This window comes from Colletes gigas, unplaced genomic scaffold, assembly GCF_013123115.1.
Source record: "Colletes gigas isolate AHSC1104 unplaced genomic scaffold, ASM1312311v1 Colletes_gigas_Sc00025, whole genome shotgun sequence".
Lineage (NCBI taxonomy): Eukaryota > Metazoa > Arthropoda > Insecta > Hymenoptera > Colletidae > Colletes > Colletes gigas.
In genome coordinates this window covers 79,273-106,371 of record NW_025106654.1, presented here as the reverse complement: position 1 = coordinate 106,371, position 27,099 = coordinate 79,273, and the positions used below count along the sequence as shown (strand labels likewise).

The following is a 27,099-nucleotide window of genomic DNA, read 5'->3' as shown; positions in this document are numbered from 1 at the left end:
ACTGCATTGCCGTTTCACTCGTTAGCAGGGCTTTCCATCTCGTTCGTTGTTCGCACTTTCCTGATTGGTCAGAGACTGATCAGACTGAAGATCCGGCCGTGCATGATCCGATTCGCGATCATGTCCTAATTTCTTAGCCCTCGAACGTTCGAGATCTATCGCGCGCAAGCGATTACCAAAAGCGATCCTTTCGATTATTGTTTCGAAATACTTCGAAGCAATTTTCTTTGCTCTAAATTGCGATCTCACGTACGTACTAAAGGAAGCTTCCGATTGGTGAAACGTGATATTATTAATCTCGTTCTACCGACTGAAAGCTGCCCAAAATATTGTTCTATCGGTCATAATTATTTTCTTCGATTACGGTAGTACGACACCGTGGAGTGTTACGAAACGTTAACTGTTACTTGTTTGTTTGTTCGAGGCTAGAAAGCACCGGTTACGTACATAATTTATGCGACCGTTCGTATACGACGGCACAAAAGCGGAGTCTACGAGTCAATAATAAACAGAGAACCGAAGATGTAGCGAAACAACGAAACTTTCAATTTGCAGCGAACGTTTCTACTCGCGTTATTTCCATCGAACTTCTGCGTACATAACAATTCCGTAGCGCGCGAGAAGAAGGTAGAAAGAGGTCAGAGGTATAGAAATTTTCTTTCTGTTCGTGCTCGCCGTGTCACAATATCTTCAACCTGACTTTTTAACTTTCTGACATTCACAAACACCTAACTCTCTATTATTATCATTCAGTAAAAATTGTAACGTCAATTTTTCGTTCTAAAATAATTTCTACGGGTCGAAATGGACCCGGAGTCGGTTTCACGAGGGTTAAATTATCCTTGTTTCCCCCTTCGATTAAAAGGCGTTATTTGTCATAAAATCGGAATCGTAAAGCGCTCGATAAAATTGACTGGAAACCGTATCGCGATAACGACACGACCCCCAATATCGCGCGAAACGCGGAAGTTTTAAAGTCGGGGTTCAGAAGTTTCGATTCGCCGAGCCATTTCGAAGATTCCGATCTCTTTATCGTGTTTGATGAAAATTCCTACGAGCAACTCTATCGCGTGGCTCGCAATTTTTCACTCACGGAGCCCATCTTAGCCCAGCCGCCGATGATGCGATTAAACATTCCGTTTAGCCGATAGTCATCTTACTTTTTTCCATCGTCATGAACGCGTCTCCCGAACATGTCGATACTTTCCACGATAAACAGACTCTCGACTGCCGTCGATGGTATCGCGCAAGTTTCCCTCTATCTATTTTCTGATACTTATTTCTCTCCTCTTTGTGCCATCGAAACGACGGGAAGACGAGGATGGCGGAGAGGAAGAGAACAGAAACGCGGCCAAGTCGATCTTCCCTCTCCGGAGGGAGGACGTTCAAGTGCAATGAAAAGGGAAAGACGAGAGGGAAAAAGGAAACAAACGAAAAAGATAGAGACAGGAAAGAAGTGGGGAGAGACGTATCGCTCAGTTCTTTCGCGAGAAGAGATCTTATCCAGCGCGGTTGGAAAACCGTAGAAGTAACGTCGATGCCTCGATACGCGATTGTATGCTTCGACTAAGCGAATAGCGATTGGACTGTCCAAGTGTCCAAGGTAACTGTTTAAGTTAGGATATAACAGCATTGAGAAAAGGATTAATATCGAAACTTGGTTTACAATTATAGCAAATCGAGGTCCTTTCTCTTGAAACCGTCTGGAAATATCACTCAACCGCGTAATCACTGCCCAGTGATATTACAATTTAGTGGAAAGCAAAGGAAGTAGTAGGAAAAATAGTTTTGAAAGGACCCATTACCGGGTGCTTGGATTTTATAGAAAACGGAGTAGAAACTGAATTGTATATAGGTGTACAGTCACTTGAAAATAAATCGGAACGGAAGAGGTTTAAACTTTTCTTCCGGGACGCTTACGATAAAATTTGCATTCAAACCGAGGACCATGCTTTAGCGTAGAAAACGCCAATGAAACGTATACGAAATACGCCGGGGAACAGTGCCGCGGTATTCAACGAAATTCCATTAAACTAGTTGGCGCGCGGTTCGGAAAACCGAAGGAACACTCGCTAAGAGGGAAATGAGAAAGCGAGGGGGAAAAAAACGAGGGATCACAAGAGAAAGAAAAAAAACAGGATGAGTGGTAGGCAAAACGTCAGCTTTCGTTGCCGGTAGGTTTATTATAAACGGCCTCGTTTTTCTCATTTCGCAACACGGTCAAGTGGAGCATCGCGTGGCGTAAAATAATTTGCGCCTTTACGCCAAGGGACGACTGTGCTCGCCGAACCGACGTTCTTTCGAACGGAAACGCTCGCCGGAGGAGCACAGTTTTCGCGCACCGTGCGCAGGTATTTACGGAATCGGTCCTCGAGACGCGTCTCCGTCGACGGCTAAATTCTATTTCGTTACGTGTTATTGCAAATTCGAAGACGGGATATGAAAAAAGTTTGACGATCGACCGGCCAAAAATGAAAATGTTTCCGCGGGTCGTCGAAGCGTCGCGCATTTTTACCATACGGAAATTAGATATTCAAATCATTTTCAAAAAGTATTATATTTTGTTTATTCTCGATTGACAAATTTGCTTGAACCCAGATTGGGAAACGTAAAAAATGCTTTTTGAATTTTTTGAAAGTTAAAAAATTCGTAAAATCAAAGGGACGATAAACGATCGAGACTCGATAATAACAGTAGGTTCTTCGAAGTGTGCCCAGAGTGTTGCGATCTGAAATGGAGGATCTTCTCGTAGGGGATCCGCAAGGAGACCAATTTTTTGCGTTCTCGGAATCTAAGAAATCCGAGTGGCCAAGAAGAAACGCGGTCGAATCGCAACATGTCGTTAACCCTATTTCGAAAGAGAGCCAGGGATCGATAGTAATGGATCGCTGATGTGCCGGTGACCGGGGAATGGATGAAAGCACGCCACTTCCGGGAACGGGGAACCGGACGAATCCTTCTCTATCCATCCCCCGAGAATAAAGAGTTCGATGGAAGTCGTTGCTCACTTGCCACGTACTTACGCAGAAGTCGCAAAAAACGAATCGAACTTGTTGCTACAGTTTGAAAAATATGAGAGAAACAAAATGAATCGAAAACAACGAGACGAAAAATAATCTCGATTGACGTCGTTCCGAATAAATTCCTCTCGACGTGACATCAACGAAATGGAACCTTTTTGTCCAGTGTCCATCCTTCGACGTTGTTTGGGTCTCTTTTTTTCAAAATTGTTTACGTTCCCGCTCTGCAGTTCCTTTTAAAAATATCATTTATCTGTTGCTCCAAATCAGTTAAAGCTACGTTCTTAGCCACGAGAAGCCGGATTTACATATTTGTACAGTTATTCAGGCACTCTATAAATAATGCATGGGGCGCTTGCATTGCAATGCGTACGGTTGATCAACGAATCAGATTGACGTCTTTATATAGGCGTTCATAGCGATGGTATTCTTTTCTGGCACGAAAGTCAGTCGTTGCATTTAGCATCGATCGTTCGGGATTAAGAAAGTTGCAACGTAACGAGAACAAGTAGAATAAAGTGATTTTAAATGAACCTGTACACCGTTGATTGGAGAATGCTTTTCCCTGGAAGAAAAGCATTACTGTTTTACTTCTCGATACCGTGTAGAGCGAGAAAACACGGTAAGTGGTTATTGATTTTAACAAAAATCGTTTCAGGTAAGTAAGTGCTGCATAATTTATACGCGACTACATAAAACCTTACTCAAATTATTTTTTTACCGTTTTTATGATTCTCAGCCATTATGCTGATCTTTAAGATTTTTATAAAATGTAGCTATGCAAAATATGAGTAGTGAGCAAAATCTTCAAAGGAAATATCTCTCCAACAAAATTTATGCAAGATACTTGCTCCAGTCTAAAACATCGTTTCCTTCTTGACTTTACTACAATTACTCTGTATTGAGAATGTATTACAGGTTCAGCAAAATTTCATCTTAAACATATAAACAATATTATCAAAGAATACGAAGTCTCTATTAAGTTACGTCGCACCCCGCGATTTCCAGACAATCGTAAATTTAATGTTGCAGGAGCTCGTTTTGCAAAGTCGAAAGTACCCTTTTCCCCCATCTCAGCAAAGAGCGAGGCTAACTAACAAGTCCACGACGCCAAGCCCACTTTCGATTCACGTTAATTTTTCAGTCGATCGTACGTGATCCGTACGCTCCGGTTTCGATTGTGTTGCAACAAACAGAAACGGAATGCAAGTTGGTGGAAACTTCGCGGATCCTTTCTGCTTTGTTCGGAAACCGATTCGAGACTCTGCCCAGCCACTTGCCCCGTAGTTTTCCATTCCGCGTGTTCGAGAACACCCAGACGTCGGAATAATCCTCGAGGCACGCGCGTACGTACGTTACTGAGCATCGCGCCGCGAATATATACGACGGGGGAACGAACCGGAGGACGCCGCGAAGCCTCGATAAGTTTCTAGACGTACTCAATTAAAAGTTCAAGCCGCTCGAACGAAGCGGCGCGGGCCAGAATCCGTTCTGTCTTCATTTTTTCTCGAGTGGGATCTACGTCGATCACAGGCAATGGCACGATCCGCTGGCATTTCATTATCGCCTCGATTACACGAGTGCTCCTGGTTACTGCCAGGCAATTTCACTCGACCCTTTCGCGATTCAACTGCCGCGACGCAAACCCAACCTCCTGCCTCGAACACCTCGTAGGATCGCATATCCATTTTCTTCGTTTAACCTCTGTCTACCTCTTTCTTCCGGCGATTTAGCGCCACGGTTTGTTTCCACCGATTACGCCCAACGGATTTCGATCGTTCGCGGCGCCGACGTTCTTCCTTCCTGGTATGCTTTTTGGCAATCGCTTCGCGCTCGACGATGTCTCACGCAATAAAGAGCAATCTACTTGTTTAGCGTCACCGTTCATAACTGTCGCAATGGAAAGCATGGCGCATATTGCGTACACCATGATGACCTTCTCACTGGGAGTCTCTTCGGGGAATAGATAAATGAATAGAAACGGTAATCGTGACCGAGCTGGGCGGCAATTTTACGAGCTGGAGACGTTCTTTGTCGCGAAATTATGGGACGAATCGAAGCGTACGAAACTGCTGATGTTAAAGGAAACGGAAGGGTCGTGCGGCACCTTGCCATCTGAGACGTTGCTCTTCAGATACTGCTCTGAATAGAATCGAATGATATAAAAATTCTGCACTAGTTAAAATTTAAATGTTCTACATATTCCATAGAAGTCATTTAACGCAGTCTTGGATCGCAAAACGGTGAAAAGACTCGTCAATTTCCTTTGAAATAAGGAATTCACCCGCGTAAACTTGTTCCATCGTTTCGAGACACCTTATATAATCGACTTTAAGGAAAGATATACACGACCTCGATAAAATATTGTCACAGCGAAGCAAGTCGACAAGTTTACAGATTAACGAACAGAAACCTCACTAATTCTTCAATTTAAGTCGGCTACTATTTAATTGGAACATTAATATAGGCACCGATTAAAATGGATTCTATGTGCCGACAATTTTTGTCGAGCGTCGCTTCAATATGCAGCGATAGTGAAACGATTAATAAAACAATCGCGTCGCGAGGAGTGGCCAAAATGTATAAATAACAGTTGAATCGTTTAATTCAAGTACGAAAGCAATCAAAGTTTCCATTTAAGCGGGCAAAGTTTACTTCGATACACTGAGTCTCGGTTAATAACAAAATCGTATTAACGTTCTTCCACGCCTCCGTTGGAAACTCTGCATTTACGAGTAATATTTTGCTCCTTTAAGTCGACTGAATTCGTTCTTACGGAAGCCTTAAAAAGATCCAAAAGGTAAATAACGAATCCATATCGTGGAAGTAAAATGAACTAGTGAAGATTTCCAGTATGACGTCGTCCATTGTCATTAAACTCCGCGTAGAATCGATTATTCTTGAAAAGTCGCATGCTGTGTTCGAATAATGGTTTCTATTTCGAACTGTGAAAGTTCAGAGGTCGTGTACCGATCGCATAAGACGAACGTCTCGATCGAACCAATCTCCTTTTGTTAATATCTTTTATTATTCGAATATATTTTTACGAAATCGCGTTGCACCGATAGCGTTTCTTTCTTAACGCCGATACAACGTTTCTATTCATTTACCATTACGATGCGGGTACACATACGTTCGCGAGCACGTACGCTTACATACGACAGGCATGCTTCACCACTGGTCTACATCGAATAAGGAGAATTTTCTGCTGACTTACCGAAAGGAAGCTCCAAACGGCAGTCTATGAAAAGAGTGTGCCCGGTTGGCTTTTTTGTGCCGATGATTTCGGCACCTTTCATTTCGAGCTCCGAATCGAGACTGACCCATTGTCCGGGACCCTCCTGAAAAGAAAATCAGAACACCAAATATTAGTAACAAGATATCCCAAGCGAAGCGCCGCCCCATTACGGAATAATTGAACAGATTAAACACAAAGAGATGCAAATGCGCGTAATCAAGCTCCGCGGGAACTCAATTTCAACTTATTGTGTCCCATAAAATCTCGAATATAATTCTGCTTCGTGAACGTCTGTAGCTACCCAGCCGTTCAAAAGATTCTGGGGTACGCTTGTACGTCGTGCACTTCGAAAACGAACCGACTTATTAACACCTCTCGACGTACGATTTAATTACAATCTTTCGAACGTATACCATTCCGATTGTGTTGTAAATTAATTCCAGCGTGCTCGTGATTTTAGATTTCAAGAATTTATACTTGACTATACTGCAGGAACTTGCGTATGTATCCGGGGCGTTAAATCGTCGACCGTTTCTCTCTAAAATCACCGATGCACGTTAACGCGATTAATGCAATACAAGACGTGAATATAATATACAAGTGCTCGTTAGCGCGCGAGAGATTCGAGCACGTTCAGTTCCGTTAATGTTCCATCTAAATTCTAATCCTCATACGGACTAGCGGATCGGTATGTGGCTCGATGGCGAGCGCCGGGATATCAATCGATAGGGAAACAGTATCTTACTTCGCTTAAATAACACTATGAATAAATGAATAGGATTGATAACACTCGACGGTGTCGCGTCGCTGGACACGCGATTATTCCTCGACCGCGGAATATAATTCGAAACAATGTCTCACGAAGCGATGAGACCGCTCCAATGACACGCTCATTAATATCAGTACGGACGCTGCGTTGAGGGATCAAACAAGTTACGGCCATAGAATGGCAACAAAATTTTGGTACAAAAAAACATTTGTGAAAACCAAGAAATAGATTGAATATTCAACGAGAAGGGCTCCATTGAAACAATTTTTGATGTTCTCGCGCGAAAAAAATTGTGCATGCTTCTCAAATACATGGAACGTTATTCGATTCGAAAGCGTAATTTTTTTAATTGAAAAGGACGCATAAAGATTGACCTCCAGACTGAAACAACCTCTCAAATGTGAATATATAGTACGAAAAGGGGTCGTTTGGGCTCGAACTGCGTACTCGTCGGCGTTCAAGTGGATGCAATTATTAGATACGAGCCCAGAGGGGTAATTTACGTAACTGAAAGTTACTTCGTCGAAACCATTCTTTGCGCGATATATATTGGATTAATGCCGGGGCCGTGGAAGCAACGGCGCGGACTAGTAATGGCTATGTACCCGGGGGTACGGGCACGTAACGCGTGTACATAAATTCTGGAAAGGTCTCTCTTCGTGCTACCCGGTGCTCTCCAGAAATGAGCTGCGAAGCACGGCTATCAAAGTACGCGCACGGCTGTTTGCAAATGGCAGGTCCGTAATTAAAGCAATTCTCTTTTATTCGCAGATGCCGCCGACGACGACGCCGACGCCGACGCCGTTTGCGACTTACAACTGGAACGTCGTATTTCTTCCACGGGCACGCCGAGCTAGGACTTAACGGCGTTTCGTCTTAATTATTTGTAACGAGATCACGTTGACAAATTAGCTCCCTGCACGGGGCGGACCGATCGAAACGAACCGCGAGGGTTCGTGACATGCGACGAGATACGCCACCTCCACCTACACCGAATGCTCCTAACTCGCTGGCATCCCTTGATTGGGCCAAATTGTCCGTTCCGTCGTCGAAATTGAATCTCGCGATAAATTCGTCTTGCAACGAGACTTTCCAGCGTGTTGTTAAAATAATTCGTTGCGATGGGTATTTTAATGACAACGATGGATATATTTATTCATCCCTTTTAGCTTCAATGGTATTTTGACCAACTTCTACATACGTGTTTCTCGATATTATATATTGTATAGAATCTTGTGATATAATAAAAAGGCGAAAGATAATGATGGTTACAATCGAAAGTAGCGACACTGATATATCTAACAAATTATTAAGAAAATCAATCTTTTCTTGTTCTATGCCTTTCCTGCCGTACGAGAAACTATCATTATTCTTAAAATACTTGCTCCGTAAGGTCATTCTACAAAGATAAATATGGACAACATAGGTACACTCAAGGGCTGTATCACCTTTAGTCTTTAACGTAACGGCGCGTGGCTCAGGCTTTCCAGAGCTTAAGATGAGCTTTAGAAGAATAAACGAAAAATTGGAAAATCTGGACACGTACGAGCGACAAATTGTTCTAACAGTTTTGTCGTGAAAATATCGAAAACAGTATATTTTTGTACGATCTTTGCCAATTTCTTCCAAGATTAAACCGGGTAATAATAATTGAGGGTAGGTATTCTGTCTCGTTCGCATTTCATTTGCTATTTCAAACCTATTTTTAGATTCTTGATACCGTACTTGCCCAGAAAGTGCCACATGTTTTACTGCCGCAGTGCACAGGTGGCCAAAACGGGGCATCCTGAAAGGTTGGATACGGTGCAGAGAATCTCGAAATTGGACTCACGAGAACCGTCGCGAAGTCGATCAAGACAATAATATATAAAAGCAAGACGAAAGTAAAGAGAATAAAACATACAAAGACTGTTTACGTTAAAAATTCCGACTGTACGACCTCTTTAATATTCCTTAAAAAACCAAGCCTTCCTCGTACATTCTACCGCTACTGGGAAATATTGTAATAATATTCACAATTCTGAGAACTAATATTGAAATAACGCGACCCCGTGCTTTCAGAACATGATAACAAAATGCATAAGTCTCGCTCCAATTAGCAGTCGAACTTTTGCGCGGCGATGTTAATATGTCAACAATAATAACAGATTTATTCGACCAACGAGGCTGGGCGACGATGATTCCCGTCGAGGATAGAAGTTTAATTCGTATCTACGTGTTTCCACCAATATCAATTCCATTCATGCATAAAGAGCAAGTTTGAATCAAAGTTTCATGCAAATGTTTCCACAGCGTCCGCGTTTCGCGCCTGGAAACACGGCTGCCGGCATTGATACCGTATTGACGCGTTTATGGTTGCGGTCGCACGGTGCACACTGTCCTCCGCGAATTCGTTGCGCGGCAACTAAGATCACCGACGTCGCGTTATTGGTACAAACATAATGAAAGCACGGGAAACGTAAATCCAGTCCAATTGGATTACTAGGATGCCACTTCCCATTTACCGCGCTGCCTCTGCAAGTAAAGATACCTGCATGCACCTGTTGTATCTACCCGGAATGCATTCTCCCGCTGTTGATTTTCGACCGACATACACGCGATATTCTCATGAGGTTGCTGTGATTAGTTGGCCCCGAATCCGAGTCGGCCACCAACCCGCTAAGTGCATTCGTAATTCGGCACGGAGGTGAAAGAATCCTGGAAGAGTTGCCAAGTCGTATGAAAATAAATCTTCTGTTTTGAGAATTTACAATTTCATTGATATTTCGTACTAATTTCTGCACAAACTAATATTGAAAATATAAACTTCGTCTCTGAAATACCTATTATAATTATATATTAAACCTCCTACCAAGAAGGAATAACGTATTTATGTTCATTCTACAACTCACGGTTCAGACCATAATAGATTTTACGCTCGCCTCGAACACCACGACTTTCATAAACCCATAATGCACATTTTATGCACTGGGGTAAGTTTTCTATACGCGCCTCTTTATTAAAAGAAACGAAGACGGAACCTTTATAGTCATTCTAATACAAACATAAAAGAATAACCTGATTCTGTAAAAACATAAACCCGCGCCTATGTTTAGAGAGATTGTTTTCATTGCAGAAAACAGATATGTAGGAGACGAGAGTAATTCGTATCGTGCGTTCTTCGTATCTATTGCATTGAACAGCTGAGTGAACTGAATGTGTGGACTCTCATTGAATGATTGAATAATTGAATGTATGAGTGCGATGGCCATAGTGACGGTATGTTTACAAATGTAAGGAACATTCCGGAAACGACACCGGATGTGGAACTGACAGGGATTAAATGCGTAACGTCAAGAATGTTCTGGAATGATTGAATTACATGAATGTGTCGATCGTGAATGATTGCATGATTGGACGTATGAGTGTGTGTACGATAGTAACGAGTTATTGATATGAATGTTCGAGAACGGGTGAACATAAGCACGCGTCCGGGAGACGAGCGAGATCTTTTTGCGAAGTCTGTAACGAGGAACGCACGATACGAAACGATTACGAAAAGTTATAAGTTATATGTTAAGTTACGGTGTGTTTCTTGTATTTGGTTCTGTTATATGTGTGGGATTTATATAAAAGATGTTTATTTAATATTGCTTATGGCTAGGAACTAATTAAAAGAAACTATTCGAATTATTTCCACGCTTAACTTGATACAACTTAATACAACCTATAACGATTTGCTACGGCAACTTTTGTCAACTCAATCTCCTTTTTCCGGACGAAACATCCCTTTTTAATGTTTTCTCCCGCCCCACCCACTCAGGCTTCTTTTGGGCTCGTACATGACCAAATATGGTCATGTTAGCCTTCGCCTTGCGCTTCGTACCCCCCTGTTCGAGAGGACTGGGCCCGCTGAACTATGGGTTTTTCCAATCCCATTCTGCCTACAAGTTGCTTTTCTCTAGATAGTTCTCATTCCGCGCAAGTTCCTTACGTTTCCGATACCACATATGTTTATTCGTGTTCTTGTTCGTGCATATCTAATAAAAGATTAGATTCTTACATTTCTAATCCTACAGATATGTCCGTAAAATTACGAAATTCGAAATTTGATATTCACGAGCACTACATGGATTAACGCGAGCAATTTTCGCGTGTCGAATATGAATCAAATCGTTGGTATGCAATGGCAATTAGCCGTCGGCGTCGGGCTAACGTTGGAACGTTAACAAATCATTAAAATTAACCGCAATCGGCGCGCGGTCGTTATCAAATCAAATGGATCGTTATGCGTGATTACGAAACCGTAAAAAATTCAATGGATCGCAGCATCGGAATGGGTGACGCTGTAAAACCTCCATATATTTGGTCATTTAAAAAAAAAAAAGCGCAATCTCACGCTCCAGCGGATTTGCGGCTTAAACGCTTGGTGACGGCTGAACGATCGAATCAATCACGCTCGAGCGAGACCTTTGTTCCCGTTAATTTGGATTTTTACGCGCAGAACCGATCCTTTTCGACAATCTGTTCGTGTATTTAAAGGTCATCTGGCCTCTTCACTTAACAGCACGCAGGAATTCGTTAAAAATTCGCCGCGCAATCCTGCAATTCAATCTCCGTAGATCCAATTAATTTTCATGGTTACCTCGAGCCAACGATTCTTACTCTCCTTATCGCGGTCTTTCGTAGCTTATGCGATTTTTACTATTTTTTATTTGTGATCAAGAGCCGTACGAGGTTCATTTTTTAAAAACTGTATCGTAATACGATCAATAAGGTGAATCGAGGATCTGTCGCGAGCTTTATCTAAGGAAAAACAGACTCTGGATTCTCTGCATTAACTATCGTACGTTCTTGCGCATCGTAATTATTTACGTCATAATTTTAATGGGTTGTATATTCTTCGTAACTAGCCTCCATCAAAATTTGTTAATGTCTGCGTGAAAAACCACGAGTCTGCTACAAAATACCGTAGTAAAAGAGCTTGATCCGAAACAAAGGAAGGCAAAATTTAATAAAATGAAAAATCACTATAAAACTTTTATGCGTGTTATTCATTTGCCATCACTGTTAAATAAATATACTACTAAAGTCATAATAATGGGATTGAATTTAGAAATCCATGAAAGCTATTAAAGGAAATTAAATTTCCTCAGAATACAAAATGGCTACAATAAAATCTACGAGAGCTTGATACTTGAATAAACTGAGTATAAAAAGAGAGAATTTCTTTGTTTACTGAATACTGTTTTCCGTAAAATTGTCTCTTAAGGAACAAGTCCGAGTGCCGCTGTCTCAGCTTGCGGAGAAAATAAGGATTGTTTTGAAAGGAACCGAGAGAGAAAAACAGATTTTTCAAATGTACATCGACCAGAATGGATCTGTTTATCTCGAAAAATTTGGCGTAAATAATAGGACGACGGAGAGAAAATAGTAGCGAAGATGGAGCAGAGTCTAAGGTGGGCGATTCCGTTCCCAGCAACGCGGAAGCATCTGACTTCAAAATAACAGAACAATTTCCACGAAGATAAAATACTGGAAAAACATACGGATGAACGAAGACGAGTGGTTTTTGGTATACCAGAAAATAGTTTGTAGCCTTGCAATATTAATTTCCTCGGTAACTTACATTTTACATCGAAATACTGCAGTTACAACGGGATAGATTTGAGAATAGAAATTCAAGCAGTTACACACGAGACATTGGAACAAGGACTAAAGCGAGACACCAGAGACGGAGAGTCAATCTAAAACGTTGAAACAGGGGAGTAATGCGATCGTACTTGCGAGAGCAGTATTAGTAAAATAAAGGTTGGATTTTCCCACAAAGTCAAAAAACAGCAGCAAAGGTGGTTCTCTGGTGGATCGGTGAACACTCGTACAAAGTTTCACGTCTCGTGGAACTCAGTTGTATAAACAAACGCTTAAGACACGATAAAAAAAAAACAGCATCGAACGCGTGCAGCTGAATAACGCCAACCTTAGGTTCGCGAAAGACGATACAGAGAATCTTAGGAATCTGAGGAGCCTCAAAGGTTCCGGGCATACCGGGAAATTCGTGGGGTTGAAACCGGCACGGCAAGACTAAGGTTTCCGGAAAGTTCTGGAGAACCTGAATGTACCAGCAATTTCAGAGGTCCAAAGGATCTCGTGGTTGCAGGAGAGTTTCGGGTCTTCAGGAAATATCTGTGATTCTGAGATGTTCCTGGGGTCCGAGGTGGACATTATCTCCGGGACCTCTGAGACCTTTGGAACATCTCTAAATCTCTAGAGACTCCTAAGACCCTTAAACTTCCACGTGGTTGTTGATGTCCTCGATGTCTTGGGACTTTCTCATTTAGCGCAACAACCAATACCACGATGGTCTTCAACTACTCTGTGATATTCTGAAACTGAGATATTGCCAGGGTTCTGGGAACCAGCAGAAATCTCAGATGCCTTCAGGACTCTACTCTTGCCTCGTGGAATCTTTGGTGTCTGTTCAGAGCAGTCTGGATCCACTTCGAAACGCGTAAAGATCGTTTGTTTCTTATCCTGTAAATCTGACATCGTTTGTATTCTATCCCATGAACGTTTTATCGAGCTTTGCTACTTCTATGTATCCAGAATCGTCAGTATACAATTTCACTCTGTAGTATCTATGTATAGCGAGTCTCATGGGTACATGAATCCTGTTCTACATGCTGGATCGTGTCTGAAAGGTTTCGTGTCGGGGATATAATGTATCACAAGCCCGGAATCGTTAGTATCGTGTTCTCTAATCTTGCAACAGTGTAAACAACGCAAGTATTGGCTCAAAGGTGTCAATAACAATTGTATATTTTATTTTAACACTATGTTATTGGCGCGAGTATTTATAATTTGCCCATTGATATAATTCCTCTGCTTCTGATAGTTTCCCGAGTGTACTAGAAAATATACTTTCGACCCTCGGATTTTAAGGGCTCTTTACAACCCCTGAACGTCGACATTAATGAAAAAAAAATAAAGTTTTATTAAAATCGATTGGTCACACTTGAGCGTGGTCCCTTGTTAGTTGAATTCTGACGGTGTAAATAACAAAAGTCTGTAATAAAGAGCTCTCGACAAAAAAGTCCGGTTTTCCATTAATGATTGCAGCAGTTGCGTTTCTCTGCCCTGCAACACAAATTTTGTTCGTCACGCAAACTTCTGCGTCTATGGTTCTCTGTTATCGTACAGTAAGTTTCCACATTCTGGCGTTACTTTACACCTGCAACTTTCGTTGCTAATGAAAATCTCCGTTAATGAGACTTGTGCGTACTTATACTTAACGTTCGACATCGGCAAGAATACTTGTTTGCAACTGTAACTGCGAAACGTTACGCGAGCGATGAGTTTAATTCGCTAACTCGAGATACATACGATCGCTTAACTTTTCGTTGTTAAGTATAAACGGCAAATTGGCTATTCAAATCGTCTTCACTTTTCATCAATATACGCGATAATTCTAATAAATGGCAATTTTAAGTGCTTCGTATTTTTTATTGCATGCGTCGTTAAGATCGTTAGAAGCAAGTAATATTTATTGCTCGACGTAAGTGATTGTTTCTGACGTTCGACACGATATTACTACCAAGAATACGCTTTTAGGAGTTGCATAGTCACGCAAAAAGCGACTTTTATTTATCGCTGCGCAATAAATAATTTTTATTAGTTCCAGCACATTTCGACCAGGCTAGAACAGATGCCAGATAATATACATAATTTCGTCAGAAATAGAATCTCGTTAGTTACGCGGCTAATGAACAGGTGGCTATATTTTACCTTTCATTCTAATTCTTGTTTTATACGTATCAAGATTATCGAACCACTTTCGTACCTAATAATAAACAAGTGAATTCGCGTGTAATTTCAATGGTAATGAAATTTCCAAATACCTTAGAGAATTATTCATGAAGCAAACTGTCGAATTCAAGCTCGCATTGTTCTCAGGAAAACACAATTCGAAATTATCGTTATTATTCGTGGGAATAATCTTTAATTAGGGAGCATTTTATTCCACGTAGCATAGAAATTGGCAAGAAAATCAAACAGTTACGCTAACGATCGCTTCGACATTTTTATTAAAATCTATTGAACGTCGAAAACGATGGCAAGTCATTTCTCCGTGATATTAAGCGTGCAAGCAGCAGGGTATTGATTTTTCTCGCATCTCGACCGACGTAGAATTTAATTTTCTAAATTGGTCATGAGAAAGACGAGAGAATGAAAACGTTCCTTGAACCTCGAAAATGAAAGCAATAAAATCCCCGGCAAACGACTGGCCGACAGGAAGGAAAATTGTCGAACGACGAGGAACGAACTATTCAAAATGACTTTTAACTCTACGACGACGTCTGAAGTTAAAGCTCAGCGAATAATTGCTTCTTCTATCAAATAATCGTCCTCGACGTCCCGGGAACCTGCACTTTGTTACATATTCCAAACATCACCGAAATTGCAATTGATTATTTATTTATGTTCGTCGTAACTTTCGGTAAATAGTATTTACGCGAATCAAATGGGCATCAAAATTATTTAACGTTGATGTTAGTATGATAAACTCAACAAAATATGCAATATTTGATACATTCGGACTTGATATAAAAAATGTAAAAATTATATTGAAGATACTTGGTCGAATATTATATGGAAAATTGTAAAAGAAACGTGTTACTGCTGAACTCGAAGGCCGTAGGTACCACGATTTGTGGGCGTATGGCGTTATCGGGATTTGTTGAATAGAATGTATAGGGCGATTCTCTCACCAGAGGCCCCAAGAGCAGTCACGATCTATCCGATCGAAACAATGTAGTGACATCAAAGGCCGATACCACCTGTCATCGGCGGCTATCGTCAGAGTGACGGCTGTACACGTAAGGTCAAGAGTGCGAAAATAATAATGATTAGTTTGGAATCAACCTCTCGCCTATTGGAAATCAATCATAATTCGTTGATAGACACGCATTTGATCGAACAGCTTGTGCTTCTTATTACTGGCTCCTGGATTCCATTAAAAGTGTTAAAAAAAACAATATGCTTGTTTACTTTCAAACTCTAACATCCAGAAACCGATCAAGAAATTAGGGTGAACATAAAATTTTGGGTAACAGAAGCATCGTTAGATCGGTAGACCTGATGACGTACTAACAAGAACGTGACCACCAACAAGTTTCCCCGCTAACTTTCCCAAAACCGCGAGTATAATGATTCTACTGTGCACCTCGTGGACGCTATAAAATGGTAACTTTGTTTCTGGTTGACGTAGCGACGATCACCGGAAAGTGGACGACATTTTCGGGGCTGCACGAAGTAGCAGCGCGGGTTGTCGATTTTACACGATTATGGTGCTACAAGGAAGACGCGAATTAGGTTAGCAGTCACGGAGACTGGTGTGACGCACGCCGTTCCCGCCCTGTTCTTCCGGTTTCAATCTGTTTCCGAGCAACCCGCGCCCAATTATCGCGACGATCTTGCGAGAAGAAATAAGAGGCTGTCGGCCGAATGGGAGTGCAAGTCACGAGGTAAAGACATACTTGCCTACTGCTGCACAGGCTGGAAAAGCAAGCGGCACGATCGATCTCGTCCACTTACGAAACCAATATGTACTTTCATCAGCCGTCGGGGAAAAATATGATTTCTCAACGAGCTTCCGCCGTGGAAGAAACAAGTTTTCTTCAGTTTATCGACTGCCGTTCCCGTCCACTCTCCTCGCCATCTTTCTCCAAGTTGGAGCAATTTCTCAATCCCAAACTGAAACAATGGCCACTACCGGTGGTCGCTAACCCCAAAATCTAATGGAAATTCCCCTAGACGGTTCGACTCCCAGCAATTCGAAGCAATCCTTTTGGAATCGACGGATTGGAAGTGGGGGATAAATTTCACGGACACCTTTTTCTCTTAACTTCTCGTCGTTTGATTACTTTCCCCGGGGGCACCTAAAAAACGAAGTTTATCGCGACCCACCAATGACAGTTTAAGACTCCAAAGACCCGTATTCTCGGGGCACGTAGACTATTACTCTAGAAATATTTGGACGTGTCTCACTCGTGTTGATTAATCGACTGTATTCTTGTGTCGACCAAATTTTAATCAGTATTTACGTTAAACGTCATTTAAAAAATACCTCTGTAATTATATAGTGTGTGTTCTATAGACATATCTCCTACGAATATTTATTGTTTAGGGTATACGCTATTGTTTACGAAAGATCAATGATCAGTAGCCAAGAACTCCGGGAATAATGCATGCATGTATCAGCATAAATCAAAACTGTTTAATTGATGCAACAGCTACACGTATAGTATAAACAACGGGGTTCTATATCGCAGAAGATGGATTGCAATTTCAACATAGGTCGTAACATAATTTATCATAAATTTAATCTGCTTGGTTCGTGTGTATCGTTCGCACCTATTGTTCGCTCTGTTACAAGTTTCACTATTGCAAGTTGTCTTCGCTTCTAAATTTAAATTTTTGTACCGAAACTGATGATTCAAACTCCATTTGTAAAATGAACGACTGAACAAGCCAAAAAATATGATTTACCAAATCTGTCGCTACAGTTCCGTAATTTGCATTATGCAGGGCATATTATATCGCATTGCATACTGGTATTTTGTACGTCCTTACGATATTATAATACTATTATCCCAGGTTAATCAACGCGTCCCTATCTCTCGTTGATTCGCATTCGCGGCACGAACAAAATAACCCGTCGTCGAATTTCCGCGTCTACATTACTGTAAATAATTTCATCAATTTAAAGCGAAGCAGTCGTTGACAAGATCAGCGAAATCGGACGGGCAATATTAGAGCACGATCCTCGCGAAATACGAAGCGAAGGAGTGCAAACAGTTTGCAACTCGTTTATTCGAACTGCACGAATATCCATGTCGGTTCAATAATGCGGATATCCGTATTATCTGGCTCCATACGACGATACAATCGTACGAAATAATCGCAACATTGTATCGTCGATTCGGTATCTACACGAAACAGTATGGTCGTGCATGCAGCGAGTTGATATCCGAACGTTCTTTCTATTCGTTTTCACGCGTCTCGAAATAAATATTCGATATTGCACCATTATGTTTGAAATTGCATTATACCTTCGACGACAGCAAACGATGAAAACTCTGCCGTGGCGTTTGATACAAATTCAAACTACTTAATTATACCACACTGAACACGATCATTTTAGAAATTAATTACTACTTCATTTTTACGATTATTTGTATAGGCTTTTTGCTATCGGACATGTTTATAAACCCAGTGGATTTTGAATTATTTCTCGTAAGTCGTCATACCTCGCAAGGGATTCCACGAAACTGTATGACTAGAAGACTAAACTGACCTTAAGTTCACTTTAACACCCCCACCCACAAATCAATCTTACCCACGACGCCGACATTCTCTTCCCCAACACTTTACGTATCAATAGTCTTTCCATGTGTCCTCAAGCTTCGTCGATAATCGTATCAGTCATTTCGTAAGGATTCATTATACAAGTCGATTTAAAATTGGAGGCCACACTTTAGGGACGTTCAATTTATGAAAGATTCGCAATTTCTTTTAAAAACTGTAACTCATAAAATCCAATGAATTTTTACATATTATTCAAAATGATCATTCACGTTTTTTAACGAAGGAAGTTCGGTATAGTTCTAAATTTCGAACAAAAATTTGTCAAAATATTAGAATATTATTTTTTGTAAATAAGAATACGTGGACAAAATTCGAATACAATGGAGAAGGTGCGCAAATATAATTCTTTTTAACGATATGAATGTTACGTGGTACATCCGGGAAACGACGCAAAACAGTTTTAAACCGCGACTAAGAGAACAATGGTGAGACCGTGTTTAACAGACAACAGCCAAGCCGTAAATAGAAAACAGTTAGATACCAGGTTACTTTTTCGCACACGCGACGATGTGACCGACACGGTCTGTAGTGTCGTTTCATGTCTATCGCGCCCCACCCCTTATGCACTTGTATCTTTTTTGCAAGCCACTCGTTGCCTGTGTCAAGGTACGTGATCGTCACGTCTGTGAAACATTCGAAACAAAATATATTATACATCTGACGTATTCCAAATCCACACGTGTGGAACACTTATTTTTATTCTGCTTCTTTTAAAACCATAAATCCCTCGACACCTAATTCCCTTCGTTCCATTTCCTCCCTTCTTCTCTCGAGAATCATCTATCAGGGCAATAGGAAAAAAATAAAACGAAAATAAGCCGCGCGTTTGACGCGTGTGATTCAAAATATTGCTTTGTTTTATAAATAATTAAGAATTGGACGTCGGCTAATATCGTCACAGTTGATCAACAATATTGTCAATATTGAGAATATTATTGATCGCAGGGAGGGTCGCTTTTGGTACTCTTTTTCCATTCGTAAATAAGACCACATCTCCCGATTTCATCTTGAATCCGGCTGGCTCAACATGACACAAAGGTGGTTCTTACACTTCTGTCGTCTCATGCATAAAATCCTCCACTCTGGCGGAGTATCCTATCTACGTAACGTAATACACTTCAACTCTGAATTTCATACCATCAACTCTTTCACCACGCTAGGTTAATCCCTTCTCGCCATTTCTGTTTTTCACTCCATCAAATTCTTTGGATCCCTGACACGCGCTACACTTTCCTCTTAAAATCCGATCATATCCCCTCGCTGATATTTCTTCGAAACGTGTGGATAAAACATTCATCCTGAATAATTTTGAATCATTTTTAGACAGAGTGGTACAACTGGGAAGGGATCGAAGAACAATCGGTAGAATTGATTTATCTGAAATCTTAACTTTCGAATATTTCAATATTATTGCAAATCGGACTAAAATTGAGGATAAAAACGCAAAAAGATAATAAAGACACTTCTACGTTGATCGCAGAGTTCTGCGAGGCAACGCTTGGAATTCCAAGGCTGGAAACTTATAACCTCCTTATCCGTGGATCACGAGCATTGTTTCTATCCCCTGACTCCATCATTTCCAAGGAGTTTCGCATTCAGGAGCCTTTCTTATCTTTCTGAATTACAGAAGGAATAGATACTTAAATGACTCTTCTTGACCCAGGTACATCTGTACTATATGATACGATTGCAAGAGTTTCTTTGTTTCTTTCTGACGATCCACAGTAATACGAACAATAGTCGATCAATTAAAAGAAATCCGTTCTACTCCAACACGTTTTGACGTGTACTGCAACACTAGCTTATCTTGCAATCGATGCAATGATTTTCGTACAATTCGTATCAACAAGGCCAACGAACGATGACGTGTATTAATGTCGACCTAGCCGGGGACTGTCGTGTCGTGCAAAGACAAACACAGCGCATTCTTTCCTTCGGTTCGGAAATTAAGAACCGCGATAATGAAGCCGTTTCGCGTTCCTGCGCGCGTCTCGCGTGTCTGCAGCCCTTGCCGCAACGAACCGTTGTCTTCGTCGCTGCAAGGCACTCGTAGACAATGAAAACCGATCGCGTGAATGACACTCGTGCATCGTGTGAACAGTCACTTGTGTGGGATCGGGACCCCCCCAACCCAAGAATAAAAGAAGTCTACAACATCAGGATAGGAGCGGTCCGACGGCGTCTCGTTGGAAAAACGGCTGTGCTCGTCAACGACGAGGTCTCGTGTTCGACTTCCACCGTTTGCGTTCTTTTCCTCCTGTATTCGGGACACGGGGAGTCCCCTGAGGGTGTCACAGCCCACCAGGAAGAAAACTTCCTCGCGTTCACTGACGACTGACGTCTCATACTCGTTCCTTTATGATTCGGATAACGATAACTATTTCTAACCCTACGTCCCTGGTTAATGGTTCGCCAGACGATAAATCCTGTTACGTGGGGGGTGATTCTGAGCACTTATAGCCAATAGACACTCATTTTCCTGTTCTATTTGATTTTTAGATTCATTTGTAAACTAGTTTTTGTGGCTGTATTATAGTATTTGGGAATTAAGATGGTCTATTCTAGCAATTCTGCATAGTGAAGGATAACTGATACGAGAGAAGAGACTCTAGGAAAATAAAGAGAATTGACGACGTGATGTCCCAAAGAAATTGACGAAAGAAGTACATTGCTAGGACGACGAGGCTGACGGACATTCTAAGGTGGATGTCGCGTTTCAGGGGGTGGTCGAGTCCGAGATCAAGTGCCCCCATCGCAAGAAAAAAAAGGAGTCTACCGCATCAGGATGGAGGAGGTTCACCGGTGGCACATTGAAAACGTGGCTGGTCGCCAATCCCGAGGTCTCGAGTTTGAGTTCAACAGTTCCCGTGCCCTTCTTTTTCCTCGACTCCTACACTTGTCTGAAATTACTCATGAAGGCTCGTTAAGGGACTCGTAGAATCAGAAGAAGTTACAGATGCAATTGTCTCTGAAGTTCCAAGATATATGAGCCCATTAGGATCCGGAGTTTTAGACGTGGTTTTCACTCGGATTTCTCGGTGTGATCTTTTTTTCTTTCAGTCTTGAACAAATCGTTCACGGTATGAAATATACCGGCATAGATTGCTGCTTCGTGAAAATAAATCTATGCAAAACGCGAAAGATAATTCGGCGACTCCTGGTGCGGCCGTAACGGTAGATTTATTGGTCAATCTTACGTCAATGGTTTAGTAATCAATCGCATGGGTTTATGAGAAAAGTTCCACCGCATGCTGTACGCCATATTTGTTTTATGCATGGCTGTGCACCGTCCCATTTCACCCGAGCAGTTTGATAGTTCTCAAACGATATTCTAACGGGTGGATAGGTCCTGCAAGACATATTGCCTCGCCCGCTCGTACCGCGGATTCAAATCGAATGGATTTTTATTTTTAGGGCCGCGGAAAGTTATTTGTTTGGCCGGTATTTATTCTCGGTGATTGAATACTTGAATCGAACAGATTAAATCACAGACGATCGTGTAATAAATACTGGTGCACAGAATCGATAGATTATTCGTAGCAACATATTTCTGTAACGCGATACAAAATAAAAAGAAACTCATTACACGCCAGGAGCAAACAAATTACAAATTATCGGATAATGGGGTTTTATTTCCAGGATCGAAACAACGAATTCTTGGATGATCTATCTATAACTCTTCCGGAAACCGCGTAAACGCGGTATTACGTGGATAGAGGTTGCCCACTTAAGCGGAATACGTGTATATTCATCACTCGCATCCGAAGACACGCGCTCCTACGTCTGACGTTTGCAGGCCTGCATCTACTTACAGGCACATTTGTTACGGACGACAAGACCGACGATCTGTCTGACATGTGCAACGGCGTTTCTCCTCGCGTGCAGACATTATTTTGCTCAGAGTCAACGCGAAATGCAAATCATCGGAAGACGAACGATAACGCGTTACGCTTAATCGAACGAGGAAATAAAACTACGCGGAGATGCGCGATTCTCCTATCAGAGTCAATCTCCTGGCTGTAATTAACGACGACGACGTACAGCTACGAGCAAAACCGAACACTGCAGAATTTCCAAAAACATTAATATCGATTTAGATACACGATATTACACTATTTACGTTTCTTTAATCCCTGAAAATCATATCTTAATTGTACTCGGTTTCGAGCCTCTTCCGAACTCTTTTTTACGTTTTCTCAAAGTTGTACGTGAAACAATTGTTCACGAAAAAAATTAATACATAAACTAACAAAATATGATGCAAAGTTGAGCGTGACGAATGAACCTGTCGATAATGTGGATACGGTATTGCTGAAGATCAAATACTAGCGGTCGAACATGTCATCCGTTGAGGGGGACCGTCGTGGGTGGAAGAGCGGGCAAAAGAAAAGAAGATAACAACCCCAATGTCGGTTGTTCATCAATTTCTCGAGTCAACAATTCGCATAACGAAGGTACGCGGACTCCCCGTGATGAGCAAACAAGTAACTCAAGCTCCGTTTGCTCGCTACAAATGAAAATCCACTGAAACGTTTGACCTCCCGACAGGTTCATTCGGTCCGGAACCCTCATAACGAGCGAGCCCTCGACCACGTGTCGATCAGACGTGATTTCTCGAGGATTAGAGGAACGATTTAGAACCGTCAGCGTTTGTCCTGCTTTTCCATGGCGTCGAGAAGGAACCAAAAACGGAATGACCGAAAACGGGATGAAGGAAAACCGATCGATCCACGACATCCTGGTTAGTAAAGAATCGTTCATCGGTCCGAATATTTTCTATTGATCACGAAGACGTTCCTCGATCCCTTTTCCATCAAAAATATATCTCAACGTATGGGGATCCGTTTCAGCAGTCGATTGGAATGGAATAAATTCCAGGCTCGTTTGACCTTTCAAATCGAGTTATGCGCATGCAGGTCAGCGAAGAGTTAAAATAGAAAATAAAGACTTTTGAAAACTAAATCTGAAGATTAAGATGACGCATTTCTATCAGAATATGCTAGATCTGCCTTTTCATGGCCAATTTTTCATATGCGTGGGAAAATCGATCGTTAGAAGGTTAGGTTTGGTCAAACCACGCACGCATATGTTGCCATTCGATCGAAAAAAGTAGAAAAAGCTAGTCGAGCGAAAAGTATTCCCTCATAACTGGGCGTGCAACGAGCGAACCCTCGACCACGCGTCGATCAGACGTGATTTCTCGAAGATTAGAGGGACGATTTAGAGCTGTCCACGCTCCTCCTTCTTCGCCGCGGAACCGAGAGGGAAACCAAAACGGAATAAGCGAAAAAGGGATGAAGGGAAGCCGATCGATCCGTGACTTTCTTTTGCTCTCTTTCGGGCCGCTCTGGTTAGTAAGGAATCATCCATCAGTCCGAGATCTTCCATGGATCACGAAGATGATCCCGGATCCTTTTTCCATCAAGCTCAGAGATAGCCTAACGCCCCCCGGCGCCGTTTCTCTTCGTCTTACCGGGATGTTTATGCCCGTCGATATATTTTCGTAATTTTTCTCTCTTCAACGTCGCTGGTCTCGCGCCGCGATTCGACCGTAGTTTAATTCTATTCGTTCGTTCTTCGAACATCGAACAAAAATTCCCCAAAATATCCCCGATTAACGGGAAGTCCTTCCGGCGGACCGAAAAGGAAGAGGACACTGTTGACGGAGCACTCTTGAACGAGACTTAAGCCGTTAATGAAAATGCAAATTTCGAAAAGTAATCTCCCTCGGCGGAAAACTCGAATCGCCGTGGGATCGATCTTCTTATCGTGCCCCTTCGAATCGCTACCCCGGTGCATTATTTTCGCTATAGCGGTAGGTCAGGTACGAATAATAAGTCAATTTCTTATTCAGCTCGGAGTCCGTATCGTCGGGGGGTGATTTCCAAGCAAAGGTAAAGAGACCAAGGTGTTTAGGAATAAGGTTTCTCGGAATGCGTGCTGGCGCTGGAGTGGCTGAGTGACTGTTACGAGAGTATGTATATTTCTAAGTGTGCGGGGGCGGACGCCCTTAACCCTCGAACGGAGAATGGTCGTGGCAACGACCCGAAGGTTCGAACACGTAGTTCCTTCTTTTATACCCGTTTCAGAATATACTGGTTGAAGAGGTTTAGGGGGAGTCTGCGAGGCTGTAAAATATGGGATTCTTTTAGAGCACCGTTTCTCCACTGAAGGGCAATTTCCCCTTTGGGAGAAATTTTAGCGTTCTCAGCTGACAGGATTGGGATCGTGTAATGCAACGTCTTGCACGTTATGCAAAATATGCGAGATTCTAGCTTCTTCTTAATTCAATGAATTAAATAATCGATCTGAGATTTTTCTAGAGGAAATTTTTCGTTTGTTCTCAGACACTAGATTTATAGTAAAAGTTTGATCGTTTAATCCGTAAGCACATTATATGATGTACAGGATGTTAGGCCACCTCTGGGAAAAATTTTAATGAGAGATTCTAGAGGCCAAAATAAGACGAAAATTGAGGTTTGGTCAAAAAGCTATTAACAAAATTATTGTTGAAAATTATTAATAAAATTTGTCCACCTACACGAATTTTTTTCTCGAAGTGCGTAGGATTTCGGGGATATGTTTATTCACCAAAACTGATTCTAATGAACTCCCGCAACCAAAAATAATTTTTTCAGAATGATTTGAAATTGTTTAATTTCGCCGAAAAATTTTCCGGTCAGTATGGAACTTTAAACGTTAATAACTTTTTAACGAAGCCACAATCAACAAATTGATATTGTTGATATTCGTCTTATTTTGGCCTCTAGAATCTCCCATTCAAATTTTTCTCAGAGTTGGCCGAACACCCTGTGTACAAATTAAAGTACGTATACTTCACACTAGAATTTTAAGCTATTTTAATTTTGAGCATAAAGTGAAAATAGATCCATGATCGTCAAGTATCAATGAACACATACGCTGGATGTTATTATTGCAAGGAAAAACTGTTAATGGACGATGAAATCAAAGTTACGAGACAAGAATTGGATTTGCTTAGTCGAGATTTCGTTATTTAGAGGAACCACGACTCTTCATGGAGATGTACAGCAGGTTGAAGAAAGGGAAATGCAAGGGAGAAATCACGAAAAGAAATAGGAGGCGTCTGAGGCAAAGCAGGTTGGATTTCAGGGTAGTCGAGCGGAGTCCCCTAATTTATAGTCCCCCCTGGCCCGTCTACTGGCGTAGGGAAACTGTCTTATTTAAGAAGTCTCTCGCGTAGTCGTTTCGTTCTTAAGAACACTTTCTCTTAAGTGGTAGCAAATGTGCCACGTCCAACTGCAAGTTTGCAATGCAACGCTTAACGCAGATTGATGCGAGGAGCGCGACGGTACTGCAGTTGCACTTTACCGTAATCCAGCGAGTCGGTTACCAAGTATTAGGTCGTCCCATAAGTTCACGCCGTTCGATATTCTTAAATTCACGAGAATAAAGTTCATAATTCAGCAGAGGAAAACAAAATTTTTCGTATTGCCTTCGTCGCAGTCTAAATCACTTAATAAGGGATGAAAAATGAATTTCATACAATCTTCAAGCTTTTTAGTGGGTAAACAATTTTAAAATACCAACGGAAGAACTGTGTCGATTAACATTTTAATAAATAAACAATGATTTCCCCGGAAAAGGGGTAGCTTCGTTTGAATCATCAAACAAGGGGTTTACTATTTTTTATAGAACTCCATAGCTCGTTTAAAAATTCTGTATTTATGAGACGACCCAATAGATTCATCGGCGTTCGTTAACGAAAGCTGCTTTCGGCCGAACTCGTCTGCTTAAAATTCCACCAACATTCCCACCCATTGAATTCGTGGGCGACGCGCGTTAACAAGGAATGCTTGCACACAAAGTCGCGACAGGAAAATATTTCACGAGCGTCGGCACGAAGATATTATTCCGGCTATTCGTGAAATATTCCAGGCCGCGGCGCGCAGCACCGAAAGGAAGACCGAAGCGTTTCCGGAATTCCTTTCGAAAGGCGCGCTTTTCGCGGTTCAACTTTCATTTTCAAGACGTGACACGTCCCTGTGGCTGGCAAAGCTTTCTTCGGGCCGGGGGAATCAAGGATTTTGTCGTCGCCGCGACGTGTGCAGCCCCGAAGCAGCCAGAAATGGCAGACCGTCACCGCGCGCGAGACATGAAAATGGTGGCGGAGGGGTGTCGGTAAGAGCTTTGTCAAGCCTCTGTCAGAAACGAGTGGGTGTGCACGAACACCGGGTTACCCGCAGATCACTAACACACACAGGGACGAATCAGCGGCGATGCCTGTCCGCCGCGATGTCTCATCGTCATCCCTCTAGAGTTACTTGACATACCCCAGTCAGCGCATTTCTAATGTGAATCGAACCGGTCGTACGTGGATCTCGCGTGCAGCTTTATGAATATTTTAAGCCAGGCTTGACCCAGATTGTCCTCGCAACAGGAAAAGCAACCTGGCCTCGGCTACTAGCTGGTTCACTTCATTCCTCAGCTTTTACTTGTCTTCCTCTTTCGCCCCTTTTCTTTCATTCTCCATATTTGCCCTTCTCCGTCTACCTTCTACACCTCCTCCCCCTCCCCTTTTGTGCTCTCTCGTCTCTTTGTTACGCTCTCCGTCGTCGCGTACGTGCCTCCACATCCTCCTCGTTCACCATTTCTCATTTACTCTCGTTTACCTCTGTCTCTCTTTC

The 27,099-nt window shown here is 42.0% G+C and overlaps 1 protein-coding gene across 2 annotated transcripts in view; it reads right to left on the bottom strand.

Moving 5' to 3' along the window:
• LOC122401501 (paternally-expressed gene 3 protein-like) overlaps positions 1 to 27,099 on the bottom strand; it is a 268,898-nt gene that overhangs the window by 188,461 nt on the left and 53,338 nt on the right. For both annotated transcript variants that reach the window (XM_043403675.1, XM_043403674.1), the window contains exon 5: positions 6,238 to 6,361. In XM_043403675.1, the coding sequence (XP_043259610.1) occupies positions 6,238 to 6,361 (124 nt within the window). The remainder of the gene's footprint in view (positions 1 to 6,237; positions 6,362 to 27,099) is intronic.